Genomic DNA, 12,616 nt, shown 5'->3' on the forward strand with positions numbered 1-12,616 from the left:
CATTTTAGAAATAATTGTCACTTGATTTGTCAGCTCCAATATCTGTTTTATTCATCTTCTTTAGATAAATACCTATTTGTTTAAAAATAACTGTATTTTTGTGTTTAATAAAAATCATATTTAAGGTGTACAACATGACTTGATTACATATACATATTCAAATAATTATATAACACATCCATCTCTTCACATAGTTATCATAGCGTATGTAAACTTTTAAAATTGAAATATGCTATAATGATGAAAAGTGGGAAAATTACATCATAAATGAACAGCTTGAAAAATTTTCACAAAGTGAACACGTGGGTTCAAAAGCCCTACTACCGGAACCCAGAAGCCCTTCCGTGTTCTCTCCAGGTGTTACCAATATTTTGGGTTCCAAAACCACTTATTGATTTTGCCAGTTGTTGAACTTTATATAAACGGAATTATGGTGAGTATACTCTTTTGTGTCAGGCTCTTTTTCAACTGACATGTTGTTGAGATTCATCTATGTTATGTGCAGCGCTCTTTCATTGCTGTATAGCAGTCTATTGCATAAATATGCCACCATATGTTTATTCTAATATTTATGGATCTTCGGGTAATTTTCAGTTTGGAGCTATTATGAATAGTGTTGCTACAAACAAACACTCTTCTTCATGTGCTATGGTGCATATATATAGACATTTCTGTTGGTCATGTACCTAGAAGTGGAATTGCTGGATCCAAGGTATATATATAAATGTTTAACTTTTGTCAGTATAGCTAGGTAATGGAAGTGCCAGTTCACTTCCGACCACAGTACATGAGAGAAACTAATTCTTTTAAAGAAGCTGGGAACATCATTTGTCTTAAGAGGTCTTTAAAAAGATCATGCAATATTGTTTCCACTCTTGTGTGTAATTAGTCAAATATATTTTAAAATGTATTTCTAATTTTAGAAAATATCTTGACAGGTGGTAAAGTATTCTTATTTAGTAAAATATATACACATAAAAAATTACAGACATGAGATTAAGAAAAGAGAGCAATAGAAACCCTAAATTTCATCCAGAACCTTAACTTTGGGAAAGCAGTGGCCCAAAATAGGGGCTTTAACAAGTTACAAATTGGTAATTGCTATTTGTTTCTTTTCAATACTTGCTTTATTGCAAAATCAAAACCATAAAAACTTGGTAGAATTGGTTCTGTATTTTTTAAAGAAAAACCTAAGTCTCACTTTTGTATGTGGTCTATTTGCAGGAAATTTATCTCTGAAGTGAAACCCACAAATTTTAACCTATAATCTCTCACTGGTTAGAGCAGTCTTCTGTTGCTAAATACGACCTTTTATTTTAAAAAGAAATGGAAGTTAAATGGAAGTTAATTTGCTTTGGTTTTATTTCATTACATTTTTCCCGAGTTAATTCCTTGGAGGTTTTGATAACCCCAGAAATCATCAGACTAACATGCAGACAGCTCCTGTCTCTTAGTCCACATGACTGCCTGCCTCTGCTTTTTTTTTTCTTACAAAATAAGGTGAGCTTTCATTTCTTCCCATAAAATGAATGAGAATTGAATTCCTGTAGAGGACTCTACTTCATTTGTTGGCAATGTTTGAACTCCTCATTCCCAGGAAGGATTGTAAAAATGTTATATGTGCAAATTTCACTTGGCTGAATCTTTCCACTGATTTTCACTAACTTAATACCAATTCAGTTGGACTGGTGAGGAGAGATTAATTAGCAATGCACAACTTAACTGCATCAAATGAAGCAGGGATTTTGAAGATCAGTTGAAGGTTCAAGCCTATCAAAATGTCCTTAATGCATTTATTCCTTTGTCCTAAAAAAGAAAACAGGGGGATCATCTCCATTTATCAATTATTATTAAAAATAGCTGATAATACATTACTTCTGATGGGGGACTTTATAGATATTTAATAAACCTATTTATTAAAAATTTATTATTATAAATAAATAATAAATGTATTTAAGAGCATTAAGAGACCTTGAGAGGGAGCCTTGTTTAATTCACTACCTTCAGGCATTTTAAAGTAGAATTAAGCCCATTTTTCCCATTTTCCCATTAGAAATGTGTTATAGATTGATTAAAGTGACCAATCTGTGGAATAGTGATAGAAGACTAGTTCCAAAGATTGAAGGTCTCCAGCCTCTGTCCCATTACACTATACAATTATACTTTTGTTTCAGGTGAAATTGCCTTTTTTTCTGACAAATACAGATGAAAGATTTCAGAGGGAGTTATTAAAAAAGATGTAAGATACTCTCATCTACTACTTTTTAGAGTGTAATTTGGTTTACCTTTCTGGGAAGCTGTTTATCAAGAGACTTAAAAATGTTTTTATATTTTACCCACTAATTTTTCTTGTAAAAAAATGTGTCCTTAGACAATGTGATATAGGTATTTGTTATAACTTAATTTATGAAACGGGAAACTAAAAACCTTGATATCCAGTTATAAGGCAGTGGTTAAATTCATTTTGCTTTAATTATATGATGGAGTATTATGCAATGATTGAAATAATTTTTTTAAATCAGTATTTCATGGCATGGCAAATGATTATAATATACCAGGTGATTTAAGCAGGAAATAAAACATTAGAGATTCAAGTTTTATGGAAATGATGTATACCTATGTAAATGTATATAAATAATGGAAAAATTTTATTTTCTTCTTTATGGTTTTTAATTTCCTATATTTTGTATAATGATTGTTAAAATGCTTTTTAAAGTAATTCAAAGAGTGAGTAGGAGAGGATAAAGCGTTGTGACTCTCTTTAGTCAACTATTTCCTCAGGAGTGTCTTGATTTAACTGTTTTTTAAAGTACTTAATCTCACTCTTCTTATAAGCTTTTGCAACATTACTAACACCATAATGAATGCAAGTGATGGAAGAAGGGACCTAAGAAGTATGACAACTACCAATTTTTACTCTATGCTAATATCTAGCTTAGATCCTTTTCGCATATACATGAAAACTAACATCATAATGGATGAAAGTGATGGAAGAAGGGACCTAAGAAGAATGGCAACTACCAATGTTTACTGTATGCTAATATCTAGCTTAGATCCTTTTTGCATATACATGAAAACCTATATCCCAAATAAGATGACTTCTTTTTGTGAGATAGTAATGAGGTAAATAAATAATTTGCCAGTGAATCCTTATGTCTTTATCGACACACTAACATATGCAAGACATTTATTGGAGCTGAAATTAAATTGTTTAGAACTGAAACAAATTTGGAAAGAAATCTAGGCTGTTCTGTGGTGCTGACAGTGGGGAGACATTAGTAATTTCCTGATAAATAAACCGTACTTTGACTAACTGTACTTTGAATGATTTTCAGAAATCAGAATTCATATTTTTGTAGTACACAAAGAACTAGAAAATATCAGATAATACCAGATGTTATATTTTATTCCTGGTGGAGCTTTGAGGAGACATGGCTTAAGAGCTGGAACCCAAGTTTTGGGGGTTGCTAGTAATTTATTGAGAGCCCGTGAGTTAGTCCCATAATCTTTATGCTATAATTTGCCTTGTGTGAAATGGGGCATCAGACTAGAAACAGTGATTTTTTCAAGTTCTCTCTTACTGAAAGCCCCAGGGTGACAAGCACTGTGAGAATTTTTGTTCGTGGATTTAGAGGGCCTGCATAGGAGCCAGCGTGTAACTTGCACATAACCAGTGTTTAATAACCATGAGTTAAGTGAATGATTGAGTGTACCTCTGTGGAGCCCTGTTGGGACTCTGCTTTCCCACCAGAGCTTCACCCAGAATAATTCTGCTTATATCAGCTTTCTATATTGGGCATAAGGTAAGACTTCATTAAAAAACCAAAAATGATTTTGCTGCTGAAAATAAAAATGTGAAGTCTCTGAGCTAAAGTCCTTTCAATTCTTTGATAATTTAATGTGTACTATTATTTAAAAAAATACAGATCACAGTCCCTCTTACTCTCATTTTCCCCTTTTATACATTACCAAATTCTATGCTAGAGCTGTGTATAAATTGTATTTATGACAGAGAGAGGAATAATCTGTGCTTTGATGGATGAATCAGAGGTGCCTAGGCAGAGAAGGGAGGATGGGATATGCCAGTCAAAAAAAGCAGCATATGCAAAGCAGAGTCATGAGAGAGTATGGCAGGTTTAGAGAGGTGAGAAATATCCTGTGACTGGCATGCAGGGCTGGAGGAAGGTAGTAAGGGATGTGGCTGGTGGAGGCTCCCATCATAAAGAGCCTCATATGCTTGGTGAGGACTTTAGCTTTGCCTGGTGGAGAAACAAGCCAGCGATATTTTAAGAAAGCAAGGTAACATAGTCATATTTGTGTTTTACTAAAAGTTCTCTATCACATTGTTGAGGTTAGGTCTTTGGTACCTAAAGGATAGTTCTTAAGATACCTCTTGATCTTGGGTTCAGTGGAACTGGTATCATAAATTCTTTCAAAAAGTTTTCTTTATCAAACTGTAGTGTTCCTTTTCTTTTTTATTCAGGGTTGGTTTACAGAATTCTAAAAATGATTCTTTATATATGCCGTAACTCTTTCCAAGAGAAAAACTTAACTCTCTTAAGAATCTTTAATTTATAACTATCCTAACATGTAGAGGGGATAAATAAACAACTTTAGAGACAGTAAAAGTCATTTTTACCCACATATTTTCTACTTAAATGTAATTTCATTTGTTTATTACTATTAGATACCCATTAGGAACCTACCCACAAGAGATTGGATATCACATTCAAGGCATAGTGTATTGAAACTGGGACTATGGACTAGATGTTAGATTCGTCTTGAATTGTAATTTTATTTTATCATGTCAAGCTAAATTTTACCTTGCCTAAAACACTTACCAGTCCTTTCGTTTACAGAAAAATAACACTATACCCATATTTTGATGAGAGATACACCGTAAGCCACATGCTCTATCTACGATGGGGAAAAAGCTTGCCACTGGGTATGACTTCGGTCTAACTTAACACTTAGTTTTAACTTGTCACCTTATGACATCTAGACTTTAGTATATACCATCAATCAAAATAATAAATGAGTTAGTGTCATAAGTGAAGTAAAATGAAAAAAAGAAAGATGCACTTAAAGTGTAATAAAAACCTCTTTTGCCATGCCACTAAACAAAGAATATTGCAAACATTGGAAGATTTCATTTGCTGCATGAATCCTGAAAGAAATAATTAAAAGGAATTAAATTAAAAGAAATAAAAAAAATGGCTATTACCAAAATGAATCTAAAACAGTTGAAATCCTGTAAGGGAAATGGAATAGAAATAGAATGATCCATTTTCCCATTAAGCTGTTCAGTGTAATGTTTATGCATGTGTGTATATATTTTTCAATTTTTTTACCTTTTTGCCTTCCTAATACTAATTTCATTTTCAAGTTGAGTAAAACATTAACTTCAGCTAGTGCTTGAAATAACTTCAGATTCATGCTGAAATATTTTCTTAGTTTTGCCTGGAAAGTCATCAAACAGCCAAGATACAGAATTTAGTCAGGGTGGAAAACAAAGAAAAGCAAAGTACTTTTCTAGAGAGCTAAAGCAACATAAACTGTAGGAATTCTTAGGCTCAATAGAGATAATGAAAACTAGCATTTCTTTAGTTCCTACCATGTGCAAGGGTAAGCTGGGCTAAACCCTTCTACTTTTTTTTTTTTTTTGTAGATAATTATTTTTTATTGAAGGGTAGTTGACACACAGTATTACATTACATTAGTTTCAGGTGTACAACATAGTGATTCAACATTTATATACATGATAATTCTAGGTACCAGCTATCACCCTACCAAGTTGTTACAATATTTTGACTATATTCCTTATGCTATCCATTACATCCCGGTTACTTATTTATTTTACAATTGGAAGTGTGTACTTTTTTTTTTTTTTTTTTGTGAGGGCATCTCTCATATTTATTGATCAAATGGTTGTTAACAACAATAAAATTCTGTATAGGGGGGTCAATGCTCAATGCACAATCATTAATCCACCCCAAGCCTAATTTTCGTCAGTCTCCAATCTTCTGAGGCATAACAAACAAGTTCTTACATGGAGAACAAATTCTTACGTAGTGAATAAGTTACATTAAACCCTTCTATTTAATTCTTGCAATGAGCCTATGAAATAGGCACTATCATCCCATTTCATAGATGAGGCTTAGAGAGATTAAATTATTTAGGTTACAGAGGTATTAAGTGATAGATTTGTACCCAGACCTGGGTCCTCTTGAGCCTGATCTTTTATGCTGCCTCAAAGTCATAAGTAATGACTTCTAGGCAACATGCACCCCCATTCACCCTGGCCATACACTGTCATAGCACTTTCCTCATTGTGTTATAATTGTCTCTTTGCATGCCTACCTCCCCCTACTTCATGGCTGTCTCTTCCAAGGGAAAGACAGTGTCTAATTTATCCAACTAGTTCTAGGGGTTTAATTCAGTGGCATGACCCGTAGGAGAACTCAGTTAGTGCCTATTGCACAACTGTTTTTGTCAGAAGCCACTAAAAATTAATATATTAAAGAAAATTATTGTGGAAAAAAACTGATATGGAGGAAGTCAACTGCTCTTAAATTTCTGTTAGGCATTCCTTTCCTCAAAAATGAGACTTCCAAGAGTTAGGTAGCTGATGGCTCCTGCTTACAGGAATTCAAAGCAGTATGAGAAAATCCCAGAGAAATGCCTAAGTGATGTGAAATAATATGTACAGTATTAGGAAAGGTTAAGGAAAGGGACACTGAAGCACAATTTAGGTAACGCATTTATGATGGACTCATCTTCTACGCAGGGAAGCAACCAGCTTTTCTTGATAGTGAGCCCCAAATAAACGGAATACTTAGGATATTTCCAGCCGTAAGTAATTTTTTAAAAGGCTAAAATGCAATTAGTACAGGAAAGAAAACTATTTTATATTAAACATTGTTCAGTACAACTTAATGGGAGAAGTTAGTTTAGACTTCAGCTTGAAAAATTGAAAGCCTATCAAAGAAAAGCATTTCTCAATATAAGGAATAGTTTACCACAGGGTTGGAAGAGGATCCTGAGTTTGCACATGCAACTTTAAAGTGGGTAATACTGACTCTGTCATCCCATCTTGCTCAATGATGCTCTGATTAAATGTGATGATAATGTCCATTTTAATCTAGTTTTTAAATTGCCTGCTCTGAAAGCTGCAGGCAATAAAAACTCTCTAATCCTAGCTCTCTAGGTATGTTTTTGCCATTTGTTTGCTCTTCTAAAGGATGCCTAAAGCTTGTATTTTGCTGTTGCCCTCAGCAGTCTTTAGGAGTGAAAGACCAAAATGAGCAAGGGCTGCCATGCAAAATGATGTGCCCACCTTGCGGGCATTGACATTTCCAGTTGCCTAAGGCCCACAGAAGAGTGGTGCATACTGTTTTCACTCCCTGGACATAAGTCCATTTGTAAAATGAAAATATTTCAGAGTGAAAAACATAAAAAGTGGAGTTATAACAGCCAGTTGCCAGCATAACAAGTTGCAAGGGTGCTTCTGTTGATTTTATTTTCTTATAACTGGTTGATATGAATCTACTCCCAATATGGAACAAGTTCATTATCCTGAATTTTGATTTTTTATGAAAAAATTCTAAAACAGAGACTAGACATTTTTTCTGAGACTTGTTGTGACCACCTAAACACTCTGTTCTTTCTATGAGGAGATCTATACCCAATTAAAAACTGTACTGTGTGGTGCTGGATTGTAAAGGTCCATATGCTCCTCAGCCCATCTCCCTGGATTGTTAGGTCCTAGAGAACAGAGCCATGTCTTTTAACTTGGCCTTTCCAATATCTAGTGCAGTGTTCTGCAGATAAGTATTTGTTAGATGACTTTTTTTCTGAAGTAGGTCCTTTCCTTTTTCTTCTCACTTATTCATCTTTCACTTTCTTCAGGTCCTCTCCATCTGTCCCAAGGATATGAGAGCTGATATCTGTGTTCATCTAAACCGGAAGGTTTTTAATGAACATCCTGCTTTTCGATTGGCCAGCGATGGGTGTCTGCGTGCCTTGGCGGTAGAGTTCCAAACTATTCACTGTGCTCCTGGGGACCTCATTTACCATGCTGGAGAAAGTGTGGATGCCCTCTGCTTTGTGGTATCAGGATCCTTGGAAGTCATCCAGGATGATGAGGTGGTGGCTATCTTAGGTACTGTGAACCTTCCTAATGTAGTAGCAAATGTGTAACAGTTTTAGAGATTTTGCTTCTCAGGTTTCTTATGAAACATTTCCTTTGCTTGGTAACTTTGGAAATTGGACCACTAATGAGATGATGAATCTTAGTGAAAACTAGTAATGCTGTTTCAGCAAAGAACATTAGTACTGGTTACAGCTTAATGGGCTGCATGAGGGTTTGATTAAGCTTTCTTTGGCAACATAGAACAATACCATTTAGACTAGAGCTGATCACAGCCAAAGGTGGCTTGTACCACCATGTTGGTAACTGTGAAAATGGCTTCTGAAATGATGGTCAGGTTAGTAACACAGAATGCTAGTCTCAGAGGGCAAAAGAAGCTGCTTACTTCAATACTTTTCTTTAGAGATGAGCAAAGTGAGGCTCAGGAAAGTTTAGCGGCTTACCAGTTAGTGAGTGAGTGAGTGAGGGCCTGAGTACAGATCATCTTACTCTAAATCTTAGTGCCTCATCACAGTGGACCTAAGGAGTGACTAAGAGAGATGAAGAGGTAAATGAATTTCATCTATTATATTGGAGTACTTATAATGCAACTAAATTAGGTTTATAAAGCTGGTTTCTATCCATTCATGAACCAGGTAAATTATTTAGCCGATAGTAAATTTATCTAAAAATTCAGAGACCGTAGATGTATTAATAAGAAAAAGTCAGTGGTAGTGTATGGAAGTGACAAAATTTTTTTTAATTACATGTTTGGGGACAGTCTAATTTATATAGGTAAAAGAATGCTAAACGATATTTCCAATCATTTTCTGCTCAAATATCTGCAGCAGGTTCATGAAATCCATATAAATTTAAAGGAAGCAATAATAGGGTCAGAGAAGAATCATCCCTTGCTTTTCTCTAAAGTAAAATGAGTTAGATTTGCAGGATGTCAACTCCATTTTGAACATATTTTTCATGGCTTGTGTCCCATGAAAAATGAGCTCAATTTTTCAACTATTAGATTTTTTAGCTACCGAGGTCAACCTACCATAGCTTGAATGCCACTTATGCTCATAAGTAAAAGTACGACTGATGTATTTTAGAAACTGCAATTACCCAAAAAAGGCAAGAGTTGAGAACTAAGAAGGAATGACCCTTCCTAGGAAAACAAGTTCAGGAAAATTTGTAAGTTATATAAAATAGGGTTGCAAATGACTGAACAATATTGTTTGTAAACCTTTCCTTAACTGGTTAGAAATTACATTACAGTTATGGTGAAATTTCATTTAGGAACTATTTTTATTTTTTATTTTTGCAAGAAAAATTCATACAGTATTTTTAGAGTCAGCACCGTGAATGTGTTTAATACTAGTGCTTATTCTGCTTTATTTCCTGGGGTGTAAAGGAGTTTTACATAACCCTTCATAAAAAGTGTACATCTTGCCAGAACAATCCTTTGTGGTAAAATGAAGCATATACATGCTACAGTCTTGTTTGCTTAAAGAAGAGGATAAAATACAAGCCACAAACAGGTGTATTTTTTTTTCATGAATGTTTGTGTCGATGGTGGGAGAATAGACATCAAATATATGACAGTAAAGTGAGTATCCTTGTGACAAATTACCTCAGCTGTGTACTCACTGTCATTTGCTTTGCCTCATTTTCTTCATTACAATGTCACCTTGGTAACTTATTTTCTAAAAAGAAGGATGGAGAAAGCCCTAAGTGCAGTGCCTCTGGGCTGGGTCAGCTAAGCTGGAATCATTTGCTCAGTGAAACAGACAAAATGCATTTTCTTTTCATTTAAAAATAAAATGGTAGCTGGTTTTGCCCAGTAACAGAGTAAAAATGAACACAGGGCCCCAGGGTATTGGACCAGTCTCATCATATATCTGTTAACATATTCTTTGAGTGTGTGCTTTTTACTTATCCTCCTCAAAAATCTTGGGACTCAGAGATTTTTCATCTCTTGGCTTAATGAGTCAAATTATATGTACACCTCTCTGGCAACCTTTCTTTCTTTCATGAACTTTCAACAAAGATTAGTTCAGCCATTAATAAGTCAGAAAGTTTTCTTAAAAAAAAAAAAAAAAGTTTAGACCCGTTAGTGAGTGGGTGAGACACCAGAGGCAGCACACAGGCCTGCGGGCCACCTTGCGTCACGGGCAGAGCCGAGACGCTGCCCTGCATGAGTCTGAGTCTGAGATCTGGGTCCATGACGACACGGCCAGTGGAGATGAGCTTCAGGGAGTCGTCCTGGTGTTGGCCTTGCACCAGTCTCAGTTTACAAGAGAGGCATCTGAGGAGATCGTGGGCCGGCGGTGTGCACTCGAGGTGACCTTCTGCAGGAGAGGGAGCATGCCACACATGAGGGGTGATGCACCAAGTGCCCCACGGAGTGCGTCTACCATGCCAGCCTCGCCCTTGTGCTCAGGTTCCACCCCGGAGGCAGCTGAAGCCGGGTGTCCGGTGCAGCCTGTGCTCTGCCCCAGGGGCTGGAACCTGCCTTCCCTGGCTGAGCCAGCTTCTTGACTTGTAGGTCATGGTGCTGGCTCAATCTTGTGACTGTGGTTTCCATGGCGGATGCATGTTTTTAAATAAAAAATACTTTCTTTTACAATTAAAAAATAATTAACACTCAAGATGCTTTAGCAATGTTTTAAAAAAGGGAGAAGAAACTAGTAACTCATTGTGTCACTCCTGACTTTTTGATGACTGTCCCTTCCTTTCCTGATCCTATTTTTCTTCTTCCTGTTCTCATATTTTGGTAGTTTAATTTTGAAAGAACTAAAAACAATAAAAAATTTCAAAAATTGTCAGGGTGTGAAGGTTCATACGTCTTTATCTTTTCTACCTTATTAAGTTGCTTAGGGCTTTTCTATCTTCACTTGTTTTTTCTTCTTGAACTATCATTTGAACCAACAGTGACATGTTAAGGTATCTTATTAATGTGTTTTATTATGTCTCCTTGCATCTCCTGTACTTTGTGCATTATAGTAGTTATTGCCATGTTATTTGGTGCACAGATATTCATAGCTGTTATATATTCATTGTGACTTGTGGCTTTTAGCATTGAACTTTGTCCTTTTTCACCATATCTAAGGACTTTTGCTTCGTAAAGGTCAGAGAGAAATGGCATTCCTCACATTGAGTACACCTCATTAGAAAAATGAGAATTTGTCTAAACTGGTCTGATGGAAGAAATAAGTGGCCTTGCTCTATCTTACAGTGATTCATTTGTCAGTTAAAAGGTGGGGGGGGAGGGGAGGAATTTAGAATTAATTAAAAACTCTGAATTCAAAAAACAGGTGCAGTTTCATTCTTTTGGATCCTTGCCTCTCAACAGTCTCTTGGTAGGTACATAATTCTGTGTGTCAAAAGTGCTAAGGTGTTTAATGAATAAGTTCTGAAGCATAACTAATTAATGGAAAGATAAAAAATGTAGTCAACAAATACCTTCTTTTTTTAACTCTGAAGGATGACTTCAAGATGTTTTTCTAAATAGGGCATATGAAGATAATTGCAGTTCATGTCTTTTTCCCATTTGAAGTTCTTTCAGTTTTTACACCTCCACCTTTTCTTTTGACCTTCCACTTTTTATGAAATACAAAGAATTCCAAATTAAACTCATGATATTTTATATTCTTTAATACCTTCCTGCTTTTTAGGTCCTAGCTGTAACTGCTTAAGTGAACAGATTTATGGCTATGGCTAAAACAGCCAGGTGACTGCTACATGTCTCGACAAGGAATATTGTACCTTTTAGAGGTCATAAAAATGGCATTTCCCCACTAACAATAGACCTGGCTGCTAAGATAATTGTTTTGTTGCTTTCACATTTTGTTTTTGTTTTGTATCTTCTGTATTTATTGATTATTAGAATCATACAATTTGCGTTATTAATCGAAGACAATCTGTATCTAAATCTTTTAATTATAACTTTAAGTTCCTAGGAGAACTATGCTTGTTTATATAAAGTTTGAATGCACAAATAAGTTATTATGGGGCTGGGGGAAGGGAATGTAAGTGAGGAAGGGAAAGGCAGAATTAAATGAACTTCATCATATAAAAAAGATAATTTTTTATACCAGGGTTAAGATTCCATTTTAATTAGAACCATTTATAAACATTTGTACATTATCAAGGAAAACTTTTAAATTATGGTTCTCGAAACTTAAAATTTGCTTCTGATTTTTATTCCAAAAAGAAAAAATCTGAGATGTGAATGAATACTTTGCTATTTTAAGAATCTGTGAAAATGTGACTTTTATGCTGCGGTTAAGATTTCTTCCTGCATCCTTGCTATTTAGAAGTCAAATGCTTCACACTTTAAATCCTTAAAAGGGCTTTTCCCAAGCCCCAGAAAAATTTATTTTCTTTTGCATCGACATCTCTGTGTTTTCAGTTGCTGAACTGTGAATCAGGTAGGTTTGTTCCACATATTATTGTGATGAACTTAGTTAATTCAGACATTTTTATAAAGGG

At 35.1% G+C, this 12,616-nt stretch overlaps 1 protein-coding gene across 1 annotated transcript in view; it reads left to right on the forward strand.

Annotated features, from left to right (window-relative positions):
- Positions 1 to 12,616, forward strand: part of KCNH5 (potassium voltage-gated channel subfamily H member 5) — a 352,997-nt gene that overhangs the window by 246,710 nt on the left and 93,671 nt on the right. The window contains exon 9 of the mRNA XM_057488394.1: positions 7,909 to 8,161. Coding sequence (XP_057344377.1) covers positions 7,909 to 8,161 — 253 coding nt within the window. The remainder of the gene's footprint in view (positions 1 to 7,908; positions 8,162 to 12,616) is intronic.

The sequence above is a fragment of the Manis pentadactyla genome, chromosome 11, assembly GCF_030020395.1.
Source record: "Manis pentadactyla isolate mManPen7 chromosome 11, mManPen7.hap1, whole genome shotgun sequence".
Classification (NCBI taxonomy): domain Eukaryota; kingdom Metazoa; phylum Chordata; class Mammalia; order Pholidota; family Manidae; genus Manis; species Manis pentadactyla.